The following is a 27719-nucleotide window of genomic DNA, read 5'->3' as shown; positions in this document are numbered from 1 at the left end:
ACAGTCTCACAGCATTCTTTGGGACTTTAACTTATCTTTCAAAATACATATATCAATTAAATATATCAAGTCACTCAGTTCCAGGCTTGGAATCCATGCTGTGAGGAGTGCCTCTGCCGGCATGTGGGGAGTAGCAAGATGAAGTGGGAAGGGGAGAGTGGGAGCGGCTGTGAGCCTTCTGTGCCTCCTTTGCTTTCTCACCCCTCTGCACCTTTCTGCAGGCTGGTGTCTCTCCCCAGGACACCATGACACTCCATTCACCTCCTCTCCACGGCCAACTCCACTTCATCCTTCCACACTCAGCCTAGAGGCCATCTCCTCCATGAAGGCTTTCCTGACCTCTCCAGGCTGAGTCCACTGCCCGCTCTGTGTTCCCTTGTACTCGCTGATATCCTTACTCTTATCACACCTTGTTGATCTTGCTCCTGTGTATTCTGTGCCTCCTACTAGCCTTTTTTATTTTTTGATTTTATTAAAAAAATTTTAACATCTTTATTGGAGTATAATTCCTTTACAATGGTGTGTTAGTCTCTGCTTTATAACGAAGTGAATCAGCTACACATATACATATATCCCCATATCTCCTCCCTATTGCGTCTCCCTCCCACCCTCCCTATCCCACCCCTCTAGGTGGTCACAGAGCACCGAGCTGATCTCCCTGTGCTATGCGGCTGATTCCCACTAGCTATTTTACATTTGGTAGTGTATTTATGTCCATGCCACTCTCTCACTTCATCCCAGCTTACCCTTCCCCCTCTCTGTGTCCTCAAGTCCATTCTCTACATCTGTGTCTTTATTCCTGTCCTGCCCCTAGGTTCATCAGAACCTTTTTTTAATCTTTTTTTAGATTCCATATATATGTGTTAGCATACGGTATTTGTTTTTCTCTTTCTGACTTACTTCACTCTGTATGACAGACTCTGTCCATCCACCTCACTACAAATAACTCAGTTTCGTTTCTTTTCATGGCTGAGTAATATTCCACTGTATATATGTGCCACATCTTCTTTATCCACTCATCTGTTGATGGACACTTAGGTTGCTTCCATGTCCTAGCTATTGTAAATAGTGATGAAATGAACATTGTGGTACATGACTCTTTTAAAATTATGGTTTTCTCAGGGTATATGAGAAATCTCTCAGTAGTGAGATTCCTGGGTCATATGGTAGTTCTATTTTTAGTTTTTTAGGGAACCTCCATACTGTTCTCCACAGTGGCTGTATCAATTTACATTCCCACCAACAGTGCAAGAGGGTTCCCTTTTCTCCACACCTTCTCCAGCATTTATTGTTTGTAAATTTTTTTGATGATGGCCATTCTGACCAGTGTGAGGTGATATCTCATTGTAGTTTTGATTTGCATTTCTCTGATGACTACTGATGTTGAGCATCCTTTCATGTGTTTGTTGGCAATCTGTATAACTTCTTTGGAGAAATGTTTATTTAGGTCTACTGCCCATTTTTGGACTGGGTTGCTTGTTGTTTTGATATTGAGATGCATGAGCTGCTTGTATATTTTGGAGATTAATCCTTTGTTAGTTGCTTCATTTGCAAATATTTTCTCCCATTCTGAGGGTTGTCTTTTCGTTATGTGTATGGTTTCCTTTGCTGTGCAAAAGCTTTTAGGTTTCATTAGGTCCCATTTGTTTATTTTTGTTTTTATTTCCATTTCTCTAGGAGGTGGATCAAAAGGATCTTGCTGTGATTTATGTCATACAGTGTTCTGCCTATATTTTCCCCTAAAAGTTTTACAGTGTCTGGCCTTATATTTAGGTCTTTAATCCATTTTGAGTTTATTTTCGTGTGTGGTGTTAGGAAGTGTTCTAATTTCATTCTTTTACATGAGCTGTCCTTTTTTCCCAGCACCACTTATTGAAGAGGCTGTCTTTTCTCCATTGTATATTCTTGCCTCCTTTATCAAAGATAAGGTGACGATATGTGCGTGGGTTTATCACTGGGCTTTCTCTCCTGTTCCATTGATCTATATTTCTGTTTTTGTTCCAGTACCGTACTGTCTTGATTACTGTAGCTTTGTAGTATAGTCTGAAGTCAGGGAGCCTGATTCCTCCACCTCTGTTTTTCTTTCTCAAGATTGCTTTGGCTATTTGGGGTCTTTTGTGTTTCCATACAAATTGTGAAATTTTTGGTTCTAGTTCTGTGAAAAATGCCATTTGTAGTTTGATAGGGATTGCATTGAATCTGTAGATTCCTTTGGGTAGTATAGTCATTTTCACAATATTGATTCTTCTAATCCAAGAACATGGTATATCTCTCCATCTGTTGGTATCATCTTTAATTTCTTTCATCAGTGTCTCATAGTTTTCTGCAGACTTTTTTGTCTCCTCAGGTAGGTTTATCCCTCGGTATTTTATTCCTTTTGTTGCAGTGGTAAATGGGAGTGTTTCCTTAATTTCTCTTTCAGATTTTTCATTGTTAGTGTATAGGAATGCAAGAGATTTCTGTGCATTGATTTTGTATCCTGCTACTTTACCAAATTCATTGATTAGCTCTAGTAGTTTTCTGGTAGCATCTTTAGGATTCTCTATGTATAGTGTCATGTCATCTGCAAACAGTGACAGTTTTACTTCTTCTTTTCTGATTTGGATTCCTTTTATTTATTTTTTCTTCTCTGATCGCCATAGCTAAAACTTCCAAAACTATGTTGAATAATAGTGGTGATAGTGGGCAACCTTGTCTTGCTCCTGATCTTAGTGGAAATGGTTTCAGTTTTTCACCATTGCGAATGATGTTGGCTGTGGGTTTGTCATATTTGGGCTTTATTATGTTGAGGTAAATTCCCTCTATGCCTACTTTCTGGAGAGTTTTTATCATAAATGGGTGCTGAACTTTGTCAGAAGTTTTTCTGCATCTATTGAGATTATCATGTGGTTTTTATCCTTCAGTTTGTTAATATGGTGTATCACATTGATTGATTTGCGTATACTGGAGAATCCTTGCATTCCTGGGATAAACCCCACTTGATCATGGTGTATGATCCTTTTAATGTGCCATTGGATTCTGTTTGCTAGTATTTTGTTGAGCATTTTTGCATTTAAGTTCATCAGTGATATTGGCCTGTAGTTTTCTTTTTTTGTGACATCTTTGGTTTTGGTATCGGGGTGGTGGTGGCCTCATAGAATGAGTTTGGGAGTGTTCCTCCCTCTGCTATATTTTGGAAGAGTTTGAGAAGGATGGTTGTTAGCTCTTCTATAAATCTTTGCTAGAATTCACCTGTGAAGCCATGTGGTCCTGGGCTTTTGTTTGTTAGAAGACTTTTAATCACAGTTTCAGTTTCAGTGCTTGTGATTGGTCTGTTTATATTTTGTATTTCCTCCTGGTTCAGTCTTGGAAGGTTGTGCTTTTCTAAGAATTTGTCCATTTCTTCCAGGTTGTCCATTTTATTGGCATATAGTTGCTTGTAGTCATCTCTCATGATCCTTTGTATTTCTGCAGTGTCAGTTGTTACTTCTCCTTTTTCATTTCTAATTCTGTTGATTTGAGTCTTCTCCCTTTTTTTCTTGATGAGTCTGGCTAGTGGTTTATCAATTTTGTTTATCTTGTCAAAGAACCAGCTTTTAGTTTTACTGACCTTTGCTATTCTTTCCTTCATTTCTTTTTCATTTATTTCTGATCTGATCTTTATGATTTCTTTCCTTCTGCTAACTTTGGGGGTTTTTTGTTCTTCTTTCTCTAATTGCTTTAGGTGTAAGGTTAAGTTGTTTACTTGAGATTTTTCTTGTTTCTTGAGGTAGGATTGTATTGCTATAAGCTTCCCTCTTAGAACTGCTTTTGCTGTATCCCATAGGTTTTGGGTCATCGTGTTTTCATTGTCGTTTGTTTCTAGCTATTTTTTGATTTCCTCTTTGATTTCTTCAGTGACCTCTTAGTTATTTAGTAGTGTACTATTTAGCCTCCATGTGTTTGTATTTTTTACAGTTTTTTTTCCTGTAATTCATATGTAGTCTCATAGCATTGTGGTTGGAAAAGATACTTGATATGATTTCAATTTTCTTAAATTTACCAAGGCTTGATTTGTGACCCAAGATATGATCTATCCTGGAGAATGTTCCATGAGCACTTGAGAAGAATGTGTATTCTGTTGTTTTTGGATGGAATGTCCTATAAATATCAATTAAGTCCATCTTGTTTAATGTGTCATTTAAAGCTTGTGTTTTCTTATTTATTTTCATTTTGGATGATCTGTCCATTGGTGAAATTGAGGTGTTAAAGTCCCCTACTATTATTGTGTTACTGTCAATTTCCCCTTTTATGGCTGTTAGCATTTGCCTTGTGTATTGAGGAGCTCCTATGTTGGGTGCATATATATTTATAATTGTTATATCTTCTTCTTCGATTGATCCCTTCATCATTATGTAGTGTCCTTCCTTGTCTCTTGTAACATTCTTTATTTTAAAGTCTATTTTATCTGATATGAGTATTGCTACTCCAGCTTTCTTTCTTTTTTTTTTTTTTTTTTTTTTTTTTGCGGTACGCGGGCCTCTCACTGTTGTGGCCTCTCCCAGTGCGGAGCACAGGCTCCGGACGCACAGGCTCAACTGCCATGGCTCACGGTCCCAGCCGCTCCGTGGCATGTGGGATCTTCCTGGACCAGGGCACGAACCCGTGTCCCCTGCATCGGCAGGCGGACTCTCAACCACTGCGCCTCCAGGGAATCCAGCTTTCTTTTGATTTCCATTTGCATGGAATATCTTTTTCCATCCCCTCACTTTTAGTCTGTATGTGTCCCTAGGTCTGAAGTGGGTCTCTTGTAGACAGCATATATATGGGTCTTGTTTTTGTATCCATTCAGCCAGTCTATGTCTTTTGGTTGGAGCATTTAATCCATTTACATTTAAGGTAATTATTGATATGTATGTTCCTATTACCATTTTCTTAATTGTTTTGGGTTTGTTTTTGTAGGTCTTTTTCTTCTCTTGTTTCCTGCCTAGAGACATTCCTTTAGTATTTGTTGTAAAGCTGGTTTGGTGGTGTGAATTCTCTTAACTTTTGCTTGTCTGTAAAGGTTTTAATTTCTCCATTGAATCTGAATGAAATCTTTGTTGGGTAGAGTAATCTTGATTGTAGGTTTTTCCCTTTCATCACTTTAAATATGCCTGCCACTCCCTTCTGGCTTGCAGAGTTTCTGCTGAAAGATCAGCTGTTAACCTTATGAGTTATTTATGGGTATGTTGTTTGTTACTTTTGCCTTGCAGCTTTTAATATGTTTTCTTTGTATTTAACTTTTGATAGTTTGATTAATATGTGTCTTGGCATGTTTCTCCTTGGATTTATCCTGTATGGGACTCTCTGCGCTTCCTGGACTTGATTGACTATTTCCTTTTCCATATTATGGAAGTTTTCAACTATAATCCCTTCAAATATTTTCTCAGTCCCTTTCTTTTTCTCTTCTTCTTCTGAGACCCCTATAATTCGAATGTTGGTGCGTTTAATATTGTCCCAGAGGTCTCTGAGACTGTCCTCAATTCTTTTCATTCTTTTTTCTTTATTCTGCTGTGTGGCAGTTATTTCCACTATTTTGTCTTCCAGGTCACTTATCTGTTCTTCTGCCGCAGTTATTCTGCTATTGATTCCTTCTAGAGAATTTTATATTTCATGTATTATGTTGTTCATCATTGTTTGTTTGCTCTTTAGTTCTTCTAGGTCCTTGTTAAACCTTTCTTGTATTTGTCCATTCTATTTCCAAGATTTTGGGTCACCTTCACTATCATTACTCTGAATTCTTTTTCAGGTAGACTGTCTATTTCCTCTTCATTTGTTGGGTCTGGTGGGTTTTTACCTTGCTCCTTCATCTGCTGTGTGTCTCTGTCTTCTCATTTTGCTTAACTTACTGTGTTTGGGGTCTCTTTTTCACAGGCTGCAGGTTCATAGTTCCTGTTGTTTTTGGTATCTGCCCTCAGTGGGTAAGGTTGGTTCAGTGGCTTGTGTAGGCTTCTTGGTGGAGGGGACTGGTGCCTGTGTTCTGGTGGATGAGGCTGGATGTTGTCTTTCTGGTGGGCAAAACCACATCTGGTAGTGTGTTTTGGAGTGTCTGTGAACTTAGTATGATTTTAGGCAGCCTCTCTGCTAATGGTTGGTGTTGTGTTTCTGTCTTGCTAGTTGTTTGGGCGTCCAACACTGGAGTTTGCTGGCCGTTGGGTGGAGCTGGGTCTTAGCGTTGAGATAGAGATCTGTGGGAAGCTCTTGCCGATTGATATTACATGGGGCCAGGAGGTCTCTGGTGGTCCAATGTCCTGAACTCAGCTCTCCCACCTTAGAGGCTCAGGCCTAACACCAGGCTGGAGCACCAAGACCCTGTCAGCCACAGAGCTCAGAAGAAAAGGGAGAAAAAAAAGAAAGAAAAAAAAAGATAAATAAATTAAAGGAAATTATTAAAATACAAAAATAATTTTAAAAAGGAGGAGAGCAACCAAACCAATAAAGAAATCCACCAGTGATAGCAAGTGCTAAAAACTAAACTAAGATAAACATAAAAATCAGAAACAAATCAGTCGCAGACAGCAAACCCCAAGTCTACAGTTTCTCCCAAAGTCCACCACCTCAATTTTGGGACGATTCATTGTCTGTTCAGGTATTCCACAGATGCAGGGTATATCAAGTTGATTGTTGGGATTTAATCTGCTTCTCCGGAGGCTGCATGGAGAGATTTCCCTTTCTCGTCTTTGTTTACACAGCTCCTGGAGTTCAGCTTTGGTTTTCGCCCCATGTCTGTGTGTAGGTCGCCCTCAGGCATCTGTTCCCTGCCCGGACAAGAAGGGGTTAAAGCAGCGGCTGATTAGGGCACTCTTGCTCTCTCAGGCCAGGGGGAGGGAGGGGTAGGGTAGTAATAATTGGAATGCGGGGCTAGCCTGTGGTGGCAGTGGCTAGCATTGCATTGCAACAGCCTGAGGCATGCCGTGTGTTCTCCCAGGGAAGTTGTCCCTGGATCACGGGACCCTGGCAGTGGCGGGCTGCACAGGCTCCCACGGTGGGGGGAGGTGTGGATAGTGACCTGTGCTTGCACACAGGCTTCTTGGTGGCAGCAGCAGCAGCGTTAGCATTTCATGCCCATCTCTGGGGTCTGAGCTGATAGCCGCGGCTTGCACCCGTCTCTGGAGCTCGCTTAGGCAGTGGGCACATGGGGAAAGAATCCCCTCTCCTCACGCACCCTGAAACCATGGTCTCTTGCCTCTTAGGCAGCTCCAGACTTTTTCCTGGACTCCCTCCTGGCTAGCTGTGGCGCACTAGCCCCCTTCAGGCTGTGTTCACGTCGCCAACCCCAGTCCTCTCCCTGGGATCTGACCGAAGCCCGAGCCTCAGCTCCCAGTCCCCACCCATCCCATCGGGGGAGCAGACAAGCCTCTCAGGCTGGTGAGTGCCGGTCGGCACCAATCCCCTGTGCGGGAATCTCTCCGCTTTGCCCTCTGCACCCCTGTTGCTGCGCTCTCCTCCATGGCTCTGATGCTTCCCCCCAACCCCCTGTCCACCAGTGAAGGGGCTACCTAGTGTGTGGAAACTTTTCCTCCTTCACAGCTCCCTCCCAGAGGTGCAGGTCCCGTCCCTATTCTTTTGTCTCTGTTTTTTCTTTTTTCTTTCCCCCTACCCAGGTATGTGGGGATTTTCTTGCCTTTTGGTAAGTCTGAGGTGCCAGCGTTCAGTTGGTGTTCTGTAGGAGTTGTTCCACATGTAGATGTATTTTTGATATATTTGTGGGGCGGAAGGTGATCTCCACGTCTTACTCCTCCGCCATCTTGAAGGTCCCCTCCTACCAGACTCTTAAGTCCCTCAAGGGAAATTGGAACAGTCTGCCTACATTTGAATCCACCATTTCCTAGCTCCAAGACTTGGCAAGCCACTTAAACGCGGTTTCCTTATCTGTAAGATGGAGATAATCATTTCTGCCTGTTTTTTTTTTTAATGTTGAGCCTTCCTTTAATTAATTAATTTATTTTTTATTTTTGGCTGTGTTGGGTCTTCGTTTCTGTGCGAGGGCTTTCTTTAGTTGTGGCAAGTGGGGGCCACTCTTCATCGTGGTGCGCAGGCCTCTCACTGTCGCGGCCTCTCTTGTTGCAGAGCACGGGCTCCAGACGCGCAGGCTCAGTAGTTGTGGCTCACGGGCCCAACTGCTCCGCAGCACGTGGGATCTTCCTAGACCAGGGTTTGAACCCGTGTCCCCTGCATTAGCAGGCAGATTCTCAACCAGTGTGCCACCAGGGAAGCCCTTCTGCCTGGTTTTGATAGTTAAAATTTGTAAAACATTTAAACAATGCCTGGGACATAAGTGTTCAATAAATATGAGTTATATTAGTAATTTAAAAATAATAACAATAATCATTATTACAATTACCATTAATTATCTCTTTATTCTCAATGTCTAGCACAAAGCGCAGTATGCAGTAGGCACTCAGTCAAATGGAACTGTGGTTAATACATTAACTGTGATTAATCCAGAACTCTGCTGTCCAGTACAATAGCCACCAGCTATATGTGGCTATTGAGCACTTAAAATGTGTCTAGTCCAAATTAAGATGCTCTGTAAGTATAAAATACATACCAGAGGTTGAAGACTTGGTATAGAAAACAGAAAGTAAAATATCTCATAAATTCTATTTTATATTGATTACATGTTGAAATTATATTATTTTGTATCTTTTAGGTTAAGTAAGATATACTCTTAAAAATAATCTTGCCAGTTTATTTTCACTTTTTAAAACAAGATTGCAATAGAACTACCATATAATCCAACAATTCCACTTCTGGGTATTTACCCTAAGAAAACAAAAACATTAATTCAGAAAGATATGGGAGGGACTTCCCTGGTGGTACAGTGGTTAAGAATCCACCTTCCAATGCAGGGGATGCGGTTTCGATCCCTGGTCGGAAAGCTAAGAACCCACGTGCTGTGGGGCAACTAAGCCCGCACACCACAACTACAGAGCCCATGTACCCTGGAGCCTGCACACCACAGCTAGAGAGCCCGCACACTGCAGTGAAAGATCCTGCGGGCCGCAACTAAGCCCTGACACAGCCAAAAATAAAATAAATAAATATATATATTTTTTAAAGATATGGGAATTCCCTGGCAGTCCAGTGGTTAGGGCTCCATGCTTTCACTGCCGAGGGCTGGGGGTTCCATCCCTGGTTGGGGAACTATGTTCACTGCAGCATTATTTACAGTGGCCAAGATATGGAAGCAGCTGAAGTGTCCATTGATAGATTAATGAATAAAGATGTGGAATATGTATCTCTTCTGTCTCTGTGTCACATTTTGGTAATTCTTTCAATATTTCAAACTTGTTCATTATTATTATATTTGTTATGGTGATCTGTGATCAGTGATCTTTTGACGTTATTATTGTAATTGTTTTTTTGTTTTGTATTTTTTAATTAAGGGATGTACATTGGTTTTTTTAGACATAATGTTGCACACTTAATAGACTACAATATAGTGTAAACATAGCTTTTATATGCACTGGGAAACCAAAAAATTTGTGCCACTCGCTTTATTTCAATATTTCCTTTATTGTAGTGGTTTAGAACTGAACCTGAAATATCTCCAAGGTATGCCAATATTACTCAGCCATAAAAAAAGAATGATATCTTGCCATTTGTGACAACATGGAAGGATCTAGAGGGTATTAGGCTAAGTGAAATAAGTCAGACAAAAAAGACAAATACGGTATGATTTCCCTTATATGTGGAATCTAAAAAAACAAATGAACAAACAAAACAGAAACAGACTCACAGATACAGAGAACAAACTGGCATTTGCAGAGGGGAGGTGAGTGGGGGGGATGGGCAAAATAAATGAAGGGGATTAAGAAGTACGAACTTCCGGTTATAAAATAAATTAGTCACGGGGATGTACTATACAGCATAAAGAGTATAGTCAATAATACTGTAATAATTTTGTATGGCGACAGATGGTTTCTAGGCGTATCATGGTGATCATTTCATAATGTATTTAAATGTCAAATCACTATGTTGTACACGTGAAACTAACATAATATTGCATGTCAATTATACTTCAATAAATGAATATTTAAAAAATAATAAGATGAGACTGCAAGGAAATTTAAAATTTCACATGTGATTTCATTATATTTCTATTGGACAGCACAGATCTAGAAAGCCCTCAGCCTACCATAAGTGTAGCAAACCTTCATCCAACCTCATTTACTTTCAAATATTATATAAGCTTTAGGAGTATAGATAATTCGTTTAGAACAATGATTCATTTAGAATCAAAAGTACATCCAGGTGGTTTGTAAAGGATTTTCCTTGCAGGGTTAACAAGCTAATGTGTAAAAGTATGTAGAAAGAGAACTAAAGCTTTGGGGGAATTTTCCAGGTTCGCCGTGATCCTGAGATTCAAGAATTGCGTCAGTGGCAGAAAAAACTGCGTGAGGACAAGCACATCCGCCACCAAGTCAAAATCTTCTGGGCCAAGCAAGAGCAGAAAGGTCAGTGGTTTGATTCACAGTCCTTGGTTTATTCAGGAAAAGCCTAAGTCTTACCCCAGGCTCAAGAAGGAAGCCCTCTGAGGTTTTATAAGGTCCCTATATCTGCGCGGGACTCCACTGGGGGTAGGGGAGGTGGCAGCATGTTAAGATTCAGCTTTGGAATGACAATATAATTGACATGGCCATTCCCCTCACTCAGGGACACATTTAGTGTCATCCCATGTCTGCAGGTCTCTTTTTTTAGCTGCAAGACAACAAGAATAACTCATCATTTTGGAGACACAGTGCCCATCAAGGTGATGGGTAGTTTTTCTTCTAAGCTGTTGATTGTGTGTCTGAACTCAAGCAGTGTTTTATGCCATCCTCTCCCCTTTTCTGAGAAATTAAACACATACACACATTGAAGTATTAAGAATAACAGAACAAGCACCCATCACCTGTCATGTGCAAGTGTCACCATTTTGTCCTATTTGCTTCCCTTCTTTATTTTTAAACTTTAAGTTACTACATATTCGTGATAGGAAAATTAGAAAAACAAACCAAAAGGGGGGTGAAAATCAGAAATCTCACCACCATTAAAATTTTGGTGCATATCCTGCTATACTTTTTCAGTACAAAAAGATGCAAATAAATATATATTCATATATTATTAAAAATGGGCTTTTACATTCTGTTACAAGTACATCTGTATATTCTGTTATATCATCTACCCTGTCACTGAACATACTCAGAACGTCATTCGGTCAGCACTAGAGAGTGGCATCATGACTTTTGTTTTTTTGGCTGCATTGGGTCTTCATTGCTGTGCGTGGGCTTTCTCTAATAGTGGTGAGTGGGGGCTGCTCTTCATTGCGGTGCATAGGCTCTAGGCGCGCGGGCTTCAGTAATTGTGGCACATGGGCGTAGTAGTTGTGGCTTGCAGACTCTAGAGCGCAGGCTCAGTGGTTGTGGCACACGCACTTAGTTGCTCCGCGGCATGTGGGATCTTCCTGGACCGGGGCTCGAACCCATGTCCCCTGCATTGGCAGGCGGATTCTTAACCACTGCACCACCAGGGAAGTCCCATCATGATGTTTAATGACTGTGTGGTATGGATTTGGCATCACTTATTTAACCAACAACATGGAATGAGATTCATGATGTATTAACAAGTGGAAAAAAGTTGCAGAACCATAAATTTTCATTCATATTAAAAATATATACAGGGAAACAGAGAGATGTCTAAACAGCCTGGAAGAATACTTTAATGGTAGTTACCTTTAGGAATTAGGACTAGGGGGAATCTTGCACTGTTGGAATCTTTTAAATAAGTACAGTACTTTACAATTATGAAAACCAATGGAAAAAAATGATCATAGCTACCTCGGCAGCCTACAGGCCATCATACTCTCCCCATCCGTGCTCTGACCTCCCCACCCTCCCCGTCCCTGTCCCCCTTCACTAGGCTGCAGCTCCTCCAGTCTCTCTTGTTCTGCCGTATGCCAACGCCTTCCTCACCTCTGGGACTCTGCACTTCCTATCCCTTTCCTGCCAAATCATCCTTTCCCAGCTCCTGTGTGGCCATTTCTTCTCACCCTCCAGGCCTGGGGACATTACCGCCTCAGAGGGGCCTTCCCAAGTTGCCCTGCCTAAAGGGAGCAGGAAAAATATTGAGCAATCTCAGCATGGTGGAGTCTAAACAAAAGTTTTCTTTTTTGCCCAGAAACTGTCTTCAACCTTGTTCTCTCGAACCTCTTTCCAGTTCCTGCTTGGCATATTGGCTAGATTTCATGTCTTTTAAGTGTGTTGTGATTTCATAAAGTCCAGTCTACTTAACAGTCTCCATCTCAGGTCCAATTGAATGCTTACCCACCCGCCTCTGCACTGCCTCAGTGGGGTTGGGGGTGGGGGAGAGAATTGTCTGATCTTTCACACGCCCACCCTTTCCTCTTCAAAGCCACTTGCTCCTTCGGTGGGTTTGGGTGGGAGGGAGGGAGATCCAAGGGGCATCTTCTCTGCACGTCCTGTTGTGATCCTCTCTTGGCTGCTGCCGCTTCTCTGACTGAGACTGCATGGCCACCCATGTCCTGTGGGCAGGCATCCCCTTGCTGGCTCACTGACTCCTGTGTTTCATATGAGCTCTTCCTCAGGGGAGTCAACATGTGGCAGACCCCCCTCTAGGGATCTGGCTCTGTCTCTCCCTTTTCTACCACCACCCGGACCCCACCTCTGCCAGTCCACTCCCAGCCTTTTGCTCCCGGGGTCTCCTTACCCAGTGGCCAGCCCTCTTGGGTGGGGCAATGGAAAGATAGTTCAGGTTACCTCCCAGCGTCCACCTGACACAGAGGAAACCAGCGGTGGACACGCAGACTTCTCCACTGCCCCACCCCAGCGTGTCTCCCCAGTTCACACTGAATCTGCTCTAACAGGCACAGTAGAATGAAGTGTAATGTAAATCTGCCCTTAAAGGAGATGACCAACCAGATCATGAAGCACCCCCATTCTTTTTGAGTTGTTCTCTTGGCTCTTCCCTCCCTTGTCTTAGGGCTTGGGTGGTGGAAGCAGCCACTGTTGTCTAAGAGAAGGGAGAAAAGCAAGCACTCTCCTTTAGGACAGATTCTCAATCTTTTTGGACTGTGGACCAGTAAGAAATAGTTTTATGTCACAATTTAGTACATATGAATGCATAGATGGTTTCATATATACCTAGCTAAAACAGAAGTTTTATGAAAAAATTACCTTATTATATGTAATACCCTTTGGTATTTTCTAGTCTATTGAGTTTTTAATCTTGTTAATGCTGGACATGACTCAGTAAATTTATTTCATGGCCCACTAATGTATCTTGGCCCATGGTTTGAAGCACACTGCATTGATTCACTACTCCACAGCTCCTATGGTTTCTTCTCCCCCTTTCCTACCCGTAGTCATCAGCTTAAGTAATGGTTAGGCCCCTTCTTCATAAACAGTTGTTCTCAATATTGGCTGCATATTTGAATCACCTCAGGAGCTTTCTAAAAATACTAATGCTATTGACTGAAAACCCTAGAAGCAATGAGCATTCCTAGCGCCCAGATCTTGGTTTCTAAGTACCCCTCATTCTAAATGGAATTAGGTTGGGGTTTTTTTGTTTTTTGTTTTTTTGAGAAATGGTCGATTCCAGGGCTGGGGCAAGGAAAGTAGAAGAGCTTAGAATGTCTTTTGCCAGAAAATAAAGAAGGTTCAAAAAATTGATGGGAACGTGGAAAAAGAATACAGGCTCCAGCTTGAAGGGAGTCTCACTGGGCAAATCTGGGACAATTTAAGCATCAAAATTAACATCAAAATTTAAGCATGAAAATCAACAGTGACTGTAATGAACTCATTGACTAAAATAAAAAATCCAAATGTCCATATGGATACCAAATAAAGAAGCAAATAAACAAATAAATGTGAGAGAAGAGGAAGCTTTTCTCCCACGTTAGAATGCCAACTAATACATTTAGCAGTATAATGAAATGTACGTCACCATTTTGTAACCATGTTAGTGAGTTAATTGGCTCAGGCAACAATCATCAATAGATGCTAAACCACTGAGTGAACATTTGATGAGGAACATGATATTCATAGTCTGAAAATACCTCTTCACAAGGCAGAGTCTTTAACACAGAGGGGAAAATATTAACTTTGCATGAGAGAAGCCTGGCAGAGCCGCCTTAACCAAGTGTTGGAGATTAATGTCACCAGTAACGGGACAAACTGATATCACATGCCTTCTGGTATGATGTACTGAGGAAGACACACATCACAGATGCTTATGCACAACTCCTGTGAAAAGTGCACAACTTGAATCTAATCATGAGGAAACATCAGATCCACCCAAATTGAGGAAACACTCCAAAATAACTGATTTGGACTCTTCAAAAATGCCAGTGTCAAGAAAGCCAAAAAGATTAAAGGAGACCAAAGAGATGTGACAGCTGAATGCTGTGCATGACCTTAGATTGAATCTCGGATGGGGAAAAATGCTATAAAAGACATTATTGAGACAGTTAGCAAACTTTGAGTATGGACTTTATATTAGACAGTGGTATGTAGCACTATTAAGTTTCCTGATTTTGATCAATGTTCTTGGACTATATCAGAAACCTCCTCATTCTTAAGATGCATGATGAAGGTTTTAGGGATCAAGGGATATGATATGCAGCTTAATCCCCAATGATTCAGAAAAATAAAATTTGTAAAACACATGCACACATATGTATACACACAGAGAGAAAATGATCAAGTATAAACAATGGCGAATCTGAGAGTTCTTTGGATGATTATTGCAACTTTTCTGTAAATTCAAAATTACAAGATAAAAAAATACCAGTGCCTCATCTCCAGAAATTCCAACTTGGTGGGGATGGGCCCTGGGCATCCATGTTACTGTTAAGTTTCCCCAGTTCTAATGGTCAGCCAGAGTTGCGACCCTAAGGAGGTGCTAGATCCCGAGTGGTTTGTGTTCTCTTTAAAATGTAGAGTCCTCTAGGCCCGAGTGTCCTACTGATGCATGATTGTACTTCCGTTATTTGCTGACTTTGCAGTTACATGCCTTCCTCACTAAAGTGTAAGCTCCATGAGGACGAAGGCCTCGTCCTCACACAGTGGCTGGCACAGGGTGAGCACCAAATAAATTTTGGTTGAATGAATAAACGAGGGAATGAATGAATGGATGGAGTTCTGAGGCTTGTATGAGTCCACATACAGACAGAGCCTGGTACAGAGCGGGAGCTCATCAAATTGGCAGTCTTGGTGTCCCTTGTTAAGAAGCAATTTGAGCTGTAACTGTTCGGCAGACTTGTCTGTGTACAACTGCCGGTTCATTTCACTTAAAATTGGAAGACAATCAGGGCTGTAATCAGTTTAAAGGTCAGGAAAAGTGCAGCATGCCTATTTATTTCCGTTGTTACTTAGTTTTTTGAGTTGATTTGCCGTTCGTTCGCTGATTGGCTTGGCTTGCGACGTAGAAGGGAGCGCAGGCTGGATTTAACTCTGTGATCCAGCTAGCAGTGGAGGGCAAAGTGAAAGAGGTCCCACCTCAGCCACCTGCTGCCCATGTCCCTTGCTGCCTTTCCACCTTCTGAGGGTTCCAGAAGGAGCAGTGCTTTCCAAAAAAGATGAGGTTTTCAGTAAATGCCCCAATGTGAACTCAGGGGTAAATTTCCCATTTATGATGAGACTGCGAAATGGTCTTCAGGAAAAAAGTCAGTTCTAAACACCTTCCCCAGATCTGTGGTCAGTTTGGAAAGAATTCAATACAGCATAGTTGGTAAAGGACTGGGTTTCGGAGTTGGCCAGAGTTGCCCTTGGAATCCTTTTACTTTTATCTGTGTGACCCTGATCTAGTTAACTTCATTGAGCCTCAGTATTCCCATGTGCAAAATGGGAATAATAATAGTCCTGTCTCATACAGTTGTTAAAGGATTGCAAGAGATAATCTTTGGAATAAGTCCTGGCACATAGTTCCCATACATGTTGGTTATTGTCATTATTAAAATATCTCTGTGCTTCAAACAATTTTGTATTGATTTCCTCCACTAGACTCTAAGTTCCATGGGGTTCCATGTGGGGACTGTGTGTCTTATTTATCATGATGTCCCCACACCTAGCACAGAGCCTGGTATAGAGCAGGTGGTCTGTACATATTTGGTAGATGCAGCTCTGGGTTTCATTTTGTAGATGAATAAGTTAGGCCCAGGAAGGTCGAGGGCTTGCCAAGGTCACACAGTCGAGGAGGGCCTAGGGTTGGGGCGCAGGCACGCCCTTTCTCTGTCCCATGTTCTGACACATACGGGAGGAGAGTTGCAGAGAGACAAGACACTGTTTTGGGTTCTACCATCGGACCCAAACCTCTCAGGAATCCTCCTGAACATGACATACGGCTTGTCCAATTTCTTATGACCTATGGTTTCTTGCTGTTGGTGTTTGCATTGACTGAAGCCCTCGGGTAAGGGCTGAATTGCCAGGAGCAGGGTACAATGTGCTGCCCATCAAGTGAAGTAGAACTTTTTGTCCCCTTCAGGGGTCACCAAGCTGAATCATTTTGTTAAGTTCATGCATGGAGTTACTTCCTGCTTTAAACCTTATGAATCTGGGTAGTGTAGCGGTTTCAAAAATCAATCCCCCCCAGCCAAGGTGACACTGTAATTAGACCCCAAAGAGCTCTGATGAAGCAATTTGAAAATGAATGTTAAACACATGTAGTTCTCCTTTAGATTTGCGGTAAAGAAAAAAAGTGGAGTGATTGCAAATAAAAATGGGTTTTCACCTTCATGTAAGAAAACTGCAAACTCATCCATGTACAAATCCAGCAAACAAACATAATATAATTGTTTAGGAGATGCCATTTTATCCATATTGTGCTCTGGTATTTATAGTATGAATGAATTTTGCCAAGTTCATTCCTTGGAGCAACCTTGGTGCAGACAGGAGGTCTGAGGGAGAGGAGCGTCAGCTGTCAGGGTAGAGCCATGGTCATTTATAGCCTGTCTCATGTTACACTGAGTCAGAGGCCGTCCTGAACAGGATTTTCCTCTAGGACAGAAACAGTGTGAAGTTATCCTGAAGTCTCTATCCATCGGGACAGTTGCAGGAATTATTTTTAAAAACATGTGTGACAAGAATTACAGCTAATATGATCCAAAAGAAGATGCCAAAGTCATTTTTGAGATGTGGTCAAAAATCCCTTCTTGATTAATAGCATATTTTTAGCTTCATATAATTGGTAATTGTTTTCAAATGTGCTTTGTAACTGAATATTCATATTTTATTTGGAAATCTAGTATGAGTAAAGAAAACATAGAAACTGTTCCCATAACATCAGATTACATTTATTATATATACTACATCAGATTACATATATATACATACATATATATATATATATATATATATATATATATATACAACATCAGATTGCAATTTTCAGATGTGTGTGTATATATTGTATATTTGTGTAAATACTCTTTGAATGACTTTATCACTTCTTGATATTTAAAAAAAAAAGGGTGGGGGAGGCTGACCTGTCAAAGGAAATAGATTGTTTACTTTTGTTTGCTCACCTGTTTGTTCCCTACCTCAGTCCAAGAGTAGTTTGTAGTTGCTTACAGAAGCACATATAATATAACATTTTTAGGTAAATGTGGTAATTGGATTAAGGAAAAATTAAGAGTAGAGGAAATATAAAGCCGTTGAATGCAGTAAGCAAAATACTTACTCCAAGGCCTATACTTGCTAGAGATTTCTTAGGGACAAAGTAAAGAGGGAAATAAGGCCTGTTGCATAATTCATAGTGTCCAAAAGGAAAAAGACAGTCTGGTTGTTCAGGAAATACTGGGCCCTTCCCTAATACATTATGCAGTGTGAATAATAACCTCAAAAATGTTCCTACAATAAATAGAAATGTGGCTCTGAGCTTCCTAGAAGCCATAGCAATGAAGGAAATAGGATCATTACATTGTTTATTGCCTTCAAATTTCAAAAAGTTTCTTGGAAGCACTCATTCCTGGAGCTGATTTTTCTCTCGTAAAGAAGACACTATAAGGTAGTGAACATCAATCTTCCTTTCCCTTAGTGAGTTTCTTAGAAGGGCATTTGCTTCTGGAGGGAAAAGATAAAAGCCTGAGGTGGGGGTGGGATAGAAACCAGAGAAATTTCTTTCCTTGATTTTAAATCTAGTATGTTAAGTTTAGATTGTAATGACAAATCTTAACTATTAGGATTGGGTTTTAAGGATATTCTTAAAATAAGCACCTTATCTTGGCCATACCACCTGCTTGTGACCTTAGGATGCCTCTGGAACTTAGCTCTTAGGGCAGAGAAGCCTGTCTGGAGCTCAGGAGTAGCCGTGAGTTAGCGAGCATGTACCGCGTGCCAGGCCCTGTGTTTCCATGTAGCCTTCATACCTACCCTCCCAGAGAGAAGATATTCTCTCCATTGTACAGATGAGGAAACTGGAGCTGGGAGGTTACTTGACTCACACAGGTCACACAGCCAGGAAGGCCAGAGACCAGGGATTTGAACCCATGTCTGCCTGATGCCAGGGAACCTCTGGTCATCTCCTGCCATGGTGTCCAGTTACCTTAAGCTGTGGGTCCAATAAGGCTCATTGACCCCCTGCAAAGCTTCCCATCTGGGTACCAGGAGCCCCAGGCTGGACAGTGGGCAGCGTCTGGCTGTGCCTCCTACCCTGCACACTAGCCGAAATGACCACAGGCCACTGGAATAATGGAGGTTTGAGGGTAGGAGAGGCTGAGTCCTCAGTCTGAAGGCTGCAGGATCTATAACCATGTTTCTGGGAGACATTTCCATCAGAGCAGGAAGCCATGGGTGAGTGGATAAGGATGAGGATGTTTTTCTCTCCCTCCTTCCAAACTCCCTGCCCATCTACAGATGAGGAGCAGCGAAGGGCTTGGCCCCAAAAGAGGGCGCCCAGGTGCAGAGACCACTGTAGCCTATGGCTCAGGAGGTGGGTTCTGGCATTAAGCGTGACCCTTTGTGACTAACAAACATAATCTATCATATAACAAAAAAGGGCAAATTTTCAGTAACACTTTACAGAGACAACCACTGTTTAGTATGTCAGCTCATAGAGTTTCTTCATCTGCCTATTAATACATAAGTATATATACACAAACATATATTTATAAACATGATCCATATTATATATAGTATACTGTAACTTGCTTTTCTCTTCACTTGGCAAATATATCATTGACATCTCTTCATGCCACATATACAGAGATCTATCTCATTATTTTTTGTGGGTCCATAAAAATTATAGATCTGTATCATACTTTTTAAAAACAAATCCTAATGAATGGATATTTGGCTTGTATTACGAATAATGCATCCATAGACATTCTGTAGGTATATTCTTGCTTACTTATAAAAGTATTCCTATAGGATAAATTCCTAGAAGTAGAATTTCTGGGTCAAAGGATATAAATATATTAAGTTTAGAAAGTGATCACCATACTGTCATCCAAAAACATTGCACCAATTTATACTTAATACCACCAAGTCACTTTGGAACTTTTGATGGGTGATGTAATCTTTGTGCTTCATTTTCCCTACTTGTAAAATGAGAATAATTATGCCTCAGGAATAATTCTAAATGAGGTCATTGCTTTGATATTACCATGCCTCTTTAAGAAGAAATATACTCTCTGGAAATCTAAGGTGTCATTTTCATTTTAACTTTTTCTCTCATATCTCCCCAAACTTTAGTTCCTTCTCCATTTTAACCTGCAGAAGAAATAAAAATTTGATTGAAAGAAATCTAGTGACTTCATGCCTTGATACTACTTTCATCAGTTCTAGTTTTAAGACTCACCAGTGAGTGGGGATGTTAGGATGACATCAACTTTCATACATATCTTTTTTTTTTTTTTAGTTTAATTAATTAATTTATTTATTTTTTGCTGAACTGGGTCTTTGTTGCTGTGTGCGGGCTTTCTCTAGTTGCAGCGAGCTGGGGCTACTCTTTGTTGCAGTGCGTGGGCTTCTCATTGCAGTGGCTTCTCCTTGCAGAGCACGGGCTCTAGGCGCACGGGCTTCAGTAGTTGTGGCATGCAGGCTCAGTAGTTGTGGCTCGCAGGCTCTAGAGCTCAGGCTCAGTAGTTGTGGCGCATGGGCTTAGGTGCTACGCGGCATGTGGGATCTTCCCAGACCAGGGCTCGAACCCGTGTTCCCTGCATTGGCAGGCAGATTCTTAACCACTGTGCCACCAGGGAAGTCCCATACATATCTTTTCATTTAAAAGTTGCAAAAGTACACAACTAGGATGTGCCTTCTGTTGAAATGCTCAAAGATCCCCTACTATTCTACCGAAATGAAAAGTAAAATAAAAAACGATTTCCTTTATGAAATGGTCTGCCCCCAAAGTTCAAATCCCCAATTTAAGATTATGTAAATGGATGCTTCCAACCATTAGTTTCATTCCATCATCTGACTGTTCAGCATTCTTCTTTGCCATTATATAGACGCAGAATGCTTTTGTAGGATTTAGGTAAATCCACAAATGTCTGGAAGGTTCAAGGCACCAGATTGGATTAAGTTTCCCATTTATCAACTGTATAACCTTGTGGTGGTTGCTTAATCTCTCTGTGACTCAGTTTGCATGGCAATAAAATGGAAACACTAATGTTAGTAACCACCCCATAGGGTTTCTGTAAGGATTAAATGAACCGGATTAGTGTCTGGCTGAAAAAACAAAGCGATCACTAAATGATAAATATTATTAGTAATATAAATGCTCAACATATGGCTAATATACATTGTTATTAAGAATATGGGGGGCTTCCTTGGTGGTGCAGTGGTTAAGAATCTGCCTGCCAATGCAGGGGACACGGGTTCAAGCCCTGGTCCGGGAAACTCCCACATGCCGCGGAGCAATTAAGCCCGTGTGCCACAACTACTGAGCCTGCGCTCTAGAGCCCACAAGCCACAACTACTGAGCCTGCGTGCCACAAGTACTGAAGCCTGCGCGCCTACAGCCGGTGCTCTGCAACAAGAGAAACCACTGCAATGAGAAGCCCGCGCACCGCAACAAAGAGTAGCCCCCACTCGCAGCAACTAGAGAAAGCCCACGCGCAGCAACGAAGACCCAATGCAGCCAAAAATAAATAAAATAAATATAAAATAAAATTTAAAAAAGAAAGATTATGGGCTCTGGCGTCTGAATGAACCGAGTCCTGCCTCCTACCATCAGTGGTCAGGGCAAGGCACTCATCCTCTTGAAGCCGTTTTCTCCTCTGTTATGTGGGGACAGTTAGGGCCCATCCCAGAGGGCTCCTGTGAGGATTAAATAATATTAAATACCATGTATCCTATTAAATAGATCCCTGGCACAAAGTGAATGATCAATAACTGGTGGCTGATTTTAGTAATATTTTTTAAACTGTCAAGAAAAACAAAAACAAAAACAAAATGTATGCCAGGTAATTTACCTGCAGCAGTGGTTCTCACTCCTGGCTGCAGGTTAGAATCCCCTGGGGGAAATTTATAAGGATGTGTCAGGCCAGAGGCCAGAGAAAGGGATTACATGTGTTTATTCTTAGTAGTGGATTTGTTGTAACCACATCAGCAAAATCCTGATACTATGGATTAGCTGCAAGATTCCAGTAATAGCTTTGGATTCAAAATCTTCCTTTGCAAGGGTTCTTCTCAGTAATGCAATATCATCTGGATTAAAATTCAGGGGATCTGAGTTCCTGGCCCAACTCTGCAATTTACCAGCTAGATGGGCCTTGCTCTCTTCTTTGAAAAGTGGAAGAAGTGAGCCAGGAAATCTATAAAACAGGAAATCTGATAGGTGTTTGCTGTAGAATCTCCTGCCTCCTGGGCAAAGAGGCCTATTGTTGGGCAAATCCAAACCTTGGAAAACGATTGCTCTTGTCTTGGCGGTGGTTGTTGGATTTGGGAGTTTGGTCTCAAGATCGAAGGCAAAGACAATAGATGGGGAACATTCTGTGCTTTGCTGGAGAGAGTGGGGTGAGATAGGGAGAGCCAGAGAGTAACTGGGGAGGGGAGAAGAGGGAAGGGTAGCCTGGGTATTTGTCACTTCAGGAGAATTTTGGGGAGAAGAGTAGGGATGTTTAAAGGCAGTTTCTCTTTGGTCATATATTTGAGGAGTGGGAAGCATATTTCCTAGATTGAGGGCTTTCCTATCACCACACCTGGGTCTGTCACACCAATGGGTGACTTTCTGAATGAAAATGGAGCTTACAGAGGAAGGGTGATGGGAAATCTCTCCTGCCATGGTGTCCAGCCTGCAGGACAGCATTACCTCTATCCTTAGCTGCCACACCTGGGTGTCTGCAAAGATCCACGGTCATTATGAAAGCCTCATGAGTGCCTACCATGTACCTTAAATATATTATTATATTTTTAATCTTCACAACAAATGGAATGAGCATAAACTATTATCACCCCTGTCTTTCAGGGGAGGAAGGAAACTGTCTCAGAGGTTAAGTCACTTGGTTTTGGTCAACAGCTGCTAAAGAGCAGAGCTGAGGACATTTACAACTTTCCACAACGTCATACTGCCTTGCTGTTCTCACACCCTTCCTTTCCACCAGCCCATGAATGGGTAGGCTGTGGGAGAGGTCCGGAATCCATGCTCTCAAGAGTGCAACAGAAGTTCAATGCAGAAACGAAGGCCACACCATAAAAAGCAATGAAGGACTGATACATGCTCGAACGTGGACGAACCTTGAAAACTGAAAAACTTGAAAGCTTGCTAAGTGCAAGAAGACAGACACAAAAGACCACATATTTATATGATTCCATTTATGTGAAATGTCTCGAACAGGAAAGTCTATAGAGATAGAAAGTAGATTAGTGCTTGCCTAGGGCCAGGAGGCTGAGGGAATGGTGGCGATAGCTAAAAGGTATGGGGATTCTTTGGGCGATAATGAAGATGTAAAATTGATGTGGTGACGGTTGCACCTGTCTGTGAATATACTAAAAACCATTGAATTGCTTACTTTAAATGAGTGCATTGTATGGTATGTGAGTTATATTTTCATAAATCTGTTACATAAAATATAAATGAAGGCACAGACTACCCCACATCCATAAAGATGGATACTATCAAAAGATAGAAAATAACAAGGATTGGTGAGGATGTGGAAGGATTGGTGAGGATGTGGAGAATCGGACCCATTATGCATTGTTAGTGGGAATGTAAAATGATGCAGATAAAGCGGTTCCTTAATAAATTTGTAATTGGATTTACCATATGATCCAGCAGTTCCACTTTGGGGTAAATACAAGAAAGAGAGCAGAGACTCAATGAGATGTTTGTATACATATGTTAATAGTAGCATTATTCACGGTAGCCAAAAGGTAGAAGTAACCCAAGTGTCCATCAGTGGATGAATAGATAAGAAATATGTGGTATGTCCATACAATAGAATATTATTCAGCCTCAAGAAGGAAGTTCTGACACATGGCATAATGTGGATGAACCTTGAGGACATTATGCTAAGTGAAATAAGCCAGTCACAAAAAGGCAAATACTGTATGATTCCACTTAAATGAGATACTTAGAATAGTAATATTCATAGATGCAGAAAGTAGGATGGTGGTTGCCACGGGCTGGGAGGAGGGGAGAATGGGGAGTTCTTGTTTAATAGGTACAGAGTTTCTGTTTTGCGAGATGAAAAGAGTTCTAGAGATGGATGGTGGTGATGGTTGCACAATATGAATGTACTTAATACCACTGAATTGTGCACTTTAAGATGGTTAAGATGGTAAATTTTATGTTATGTGTATTTTACCACAATGAAAAAAATTAGGAGAAAAAACAGTGAAGGCACAGACCCCAGATTACCTCATGGATCGCTCCCTTACCTCCATCAGGCTCTGCTTAATGTCATCTTCTCAGTGTGCCCTCCCTGACCCCCCGACCCCCATCCCTCTGCCCTGCTTGTCCCCACCTAATATGTTATCTACAGGGTGATTCAAAAAGAACTGACTGGGCTTCCCTGGTGGCGCAGTGGTTGAGAATCTGCCTGCTAATGCGGGGGACACAGGTTCGAGCCCTGGTCTGGGAGGATCCCACGTGCCACAGAGCAACTAAGCCCGTGAGCCACAGCTACTGAGACTGCGCGTCTGGAGCCTGTGCTCCGCAACAAGGGAGGCCGCGATAGTGAGAAGCCCACGCACCGCGATGAAGAGTGGCCCCCACTCGCTGCAACTGGAGAAAGCCCTTGCACAGAAACGAAGACCCAACACAGCCAAAAATAAATAAATTAATTAATTTAAAAAAAAAGAGTGGAAGTGTAGCAGTTACATAGTAAGAATACAATATCTTTTTTAAAAAAAAACAAGAACTGACTGCTTCCAAACTTTTATTACAACATGCATGGGCACAGATTAAGAACTTGGTGTCGGTGCCAACTCTTCTCTGCAGATTTGGAGAAATAAAGAAATGTGTGATTGCCCTTCAACCCTGGCTGCAATAGAGGATCTGGGACAATGCCAGCTCCAGGATGGCTGGGTGCCCCGTGTCCTGTGTTTGTTCCGGGGGCTACATGTAGAGGATCTGTTATGTTGTAATTACTATGTTAGTTCCTTAACAAATTGTCTTTGACTATGTGATGTATTTAATTGTATTTAGTCACCGATTAATAATTGTTTAAGGTGTTTTTTGTTTTGTTTTGTTTTGTTTTGCGGTACGCGGGCCTTTCACTGTTGGGGCCTCTCCCGTTGCGGAGCACGGGCTCCGGACGCACAGGCTCAGCGGCCATGGCTCACGGGCCTAGCCACTCCGCGGCATGTGGGATCTTCCCGGACCGGGGCACGAACCCGTGTCCCCTGAATCGGCAGGTGGACTCTCAACCACTGGGCCACCAGGGAAGCCCACTTGTTTAAGTTTTTAATTCTTTTGAATTGCCCAGGATTTTAATGATTTATTTTGTTTATTGTTTGTGTGACTGCACTAGAATATGGAAGCTTCCTGTGGCAGCTTGGATGTTTTTTCCTTTCTGTGTCGTTCACCGCTCTATCCCAACTCCTAGAACAGTGCCCAGCATGTATGTGGTAGATGTTCAAGAAACATTTGTTGATTAAATGACTGAATCTGTGTTACACAATACCCTTCCCAAATCATCCAGCTTGGTAAACACCCTATGGACAAAGTCAATCTAAGGTAAACAGAACTGTTTCCAAGCAACCAACCAAATAAATAAAAGGAAATATATTATCCATCTTTTCTAAAGTAATAAAAAGGACTGTTCACATTCCTGTGTGCTTACTATGAAGCAAGCAATGTTCCAAGCATGTCTTTAGTAGGAACTCAGTCTTCTCAGCAGCCCTTTGAAGTAGGTACTGTATGGTCTCCATTTTATAGATGAAGAAACTGAGGCACAGAAAGGTTGAACAATATACCCAGGGCCACCCAGCAAGGAAGTAGCAGACTGGGGAGCTTGGGAGTCCTTCCTCTTCCCCACCTCTGATGCCGCAATGCACAGATGTTATTTATGGAGTTAAGCTCCAGAGAAATCTGTTGGTGTTTTGTTTCATGTGAAATCCATGTTCCTTTATGCCTGTTAGCCTGGTTTAAAGGGCAATGGTCCCACCCATCTAATTGTCCCTCCTTCTCTCTGTAAGTGCCAGTCCAACCCTGTTGATGCATGGTATTCACCCTGAGGATCTAAATTTAGGATCTGAGCAGCTAAAGTCTCTTGCCAATTTTCAGATTTGTCTCTCATTAGTCCAGGACATGGAAAATTTTAGAGGTATAGAGCTATGGAGGCTAGATGTTAAGGACAGACTGATTCCTTTTAGAATAACTTAAAAACCGTCCCTTTATCAAAGTAATACATTCTCATTTTGCAAAATACAGAAAAGTATCAAGAGATCAAAAAAGGGTATCCACCATGCTGTCACTGTTAATACTTTGGTGTATAGAAAGACTTTTTAAAAAGTACTTTATTTTATCCCATGAGCAGGAGGGAGGTAGAGGAGACTGAGTCTGTTGTATGTGTTCTACTTTCACCATGTGTTTTGGAGTTGCCCTCATTTGCTTTTCGTGGCATCTGAAGACTTGTCATTTAAGAGGTTTCAGAGTGACCTTTGAAGCTGTCCAAGTGAGCTGCTAATAGCGGCAGCAAGAGTACTGGGCCTGGAGTCCCAAGATTTATATTCAGACCCTGATTGGAAGCTTCCTAGCTGTGTATCTTTGAGCAAAGCACTTAACCTTCCTGATCTTCCATCTTCTAACTGTAAAATTAAACTAACACTCCTAAAAGCCCAACTGAGAGGCAAAGTTATTTGAGTTAAAAAGACTTGAGCTAATGCTCACCTATAAATTCTCACTGGCTGTGTGACCTTGAGACAGTTACTTAACCTCTCTGACCTTCCATTTCTTCATCTGCACAATAGAAATTATAAAAGTATTCCCCTCACTGGGTCCTAGAGAAACCCATATGAGACAGTACATGTAACACGTTTAGTCCAATACTCACAGACAGTAGGGGTTCAATAATGATCAATGACTATTGTAAATCATACAATTTTTGAATCATGTTAGAGCAGTGTTTTTCCCACTGTGGATGGTGAAAATAATTAGTGGGTTGCCATATGCATTTTTAAAAATGAAATAATCTCAGTTCTTACATTTAAGTCTTTAATCCATTCTGAATTTAATTTTGTATATGGTGTGAGAAAGTAGTCCAGTTTTATTCTTTTAAATGTTAAGACCTGGAACCATAAAACTCCTAGAAGAAAACATAGGCAGTACGTTCTTTGACATCAGTCTTAGTGATGTTTTTTGGATATGTCTCTTCAGGCAAGGGAAATAAAAGCAAAAATAAACAAATGGGACCACATCAAACTAAAAATCTTTTGCATAGAGAAGGAAACTATCAACAAAACGAAAAGGCCACCTACTGAATTGGAGAAGATATTTGCAAATGATATATCTGATAAGGGGTTAATATCCAAAGTATACAAAGAACTCATACAACTCAACATCAAAAAAAAAACCCCAAACAGGGCTTCCCTGGTGGCGCAGTGGTTGAGAGTCCACCTGCCAATGCAGGGTACACGGGTTCGTGCCCCGGTCCTGGAAGATCCCACGTGCCGTGGAGCGGCTGGGCCCATGAGCCATGGCCACTGAGCCTGTGCGTCCGGAGCCTGTGCTCCGCAAGGGGAGATGCCACAACAGTGAGAGGCCCGCATAACGCAAAAAAAAAACAAAAAAAAACCAAAAAAACCCAAACATTTAAAAATGGACAGAGGATCTGAATAGACATCTTTCCCATGTACCAACCAGCTCTAGGTCAAGATACGGAACATTTCCATTATTCCTCAAGGCTCCACCATGCCTCATCCCAGTCAATCCACCCCGCCTACCTCATCTTCCTGACCTCTCACCCCCTGCCCCCCAGGTAATCACTGTTTTGGTTTCTATCATCCTCGACTAGTTTTACCTGTTTTTTGATCATCATTTAAATAAAAGTCTTTTATATCTGGCTTGCTCACTCCACATGTTGTGTGATTCAGCCATCTTGGTTGTATCAGTAATTTGTTCTTTTTCACTGGTGGTATAGTATTCCTTTGTATGAATATACTACAGTTGTTTATCACTCTACTCTTGATGGATATTTGAGTTGTTTACAGTTTATAGTTATTATGAATATAACTGCTATGAGCATTCCTCGTAGATATCTAAGAGTATCTCTTGAGTGTACACCTAGGAGTAGAATTCCTGGATCATGGTCCATTAGATCTTTTTACAAAAATAAA

General features: G+C 41.5%; 1 protein-coding gene across 7 annotated transcripts in view; it reads left to right on the top strand.

Annotated features, from left to right (window-relative positions):
- The window catches only part of IQCK (IQ motif containing K), a 130683-nt gene that overhangs the window by 87703 nt on the left and 15261 nt on the right, over positions 1 to 27719 (top strand). For all 7 annotated transcript variants that reach the window (XR_014296125.1, XM_082645644.1, XM_082645643.1 and 4 more), the window contains one exon: positions 10349 to 10460. Coding sequence is in view for 6 of the 7 variants with exons in the window: in XM_082645644.1 (XP_082501770.1) it covers positions 10349 to 10460 (112 nt within the window). In the remaining variant the exon portion in view is untranslated. The remainder of the gene's footprint in view (positions 1 to 10348; positions 10461 to 27719) is intronic.

Source organism: Mesoplodon mirus, assembly GCF_964341445.2.
Source record: "Mesoplodon mirus genome assembly, chromosome: 15".
NCBI lineage: Eukaryota > Metazoa > Chordata > Mammalia > Artiodactyla > Ziphiidae > Mesoplodon > Mesoplodon mirus.
This window is presented reverse-complemented; position numbering and strand designations above follow the sequence as displayed.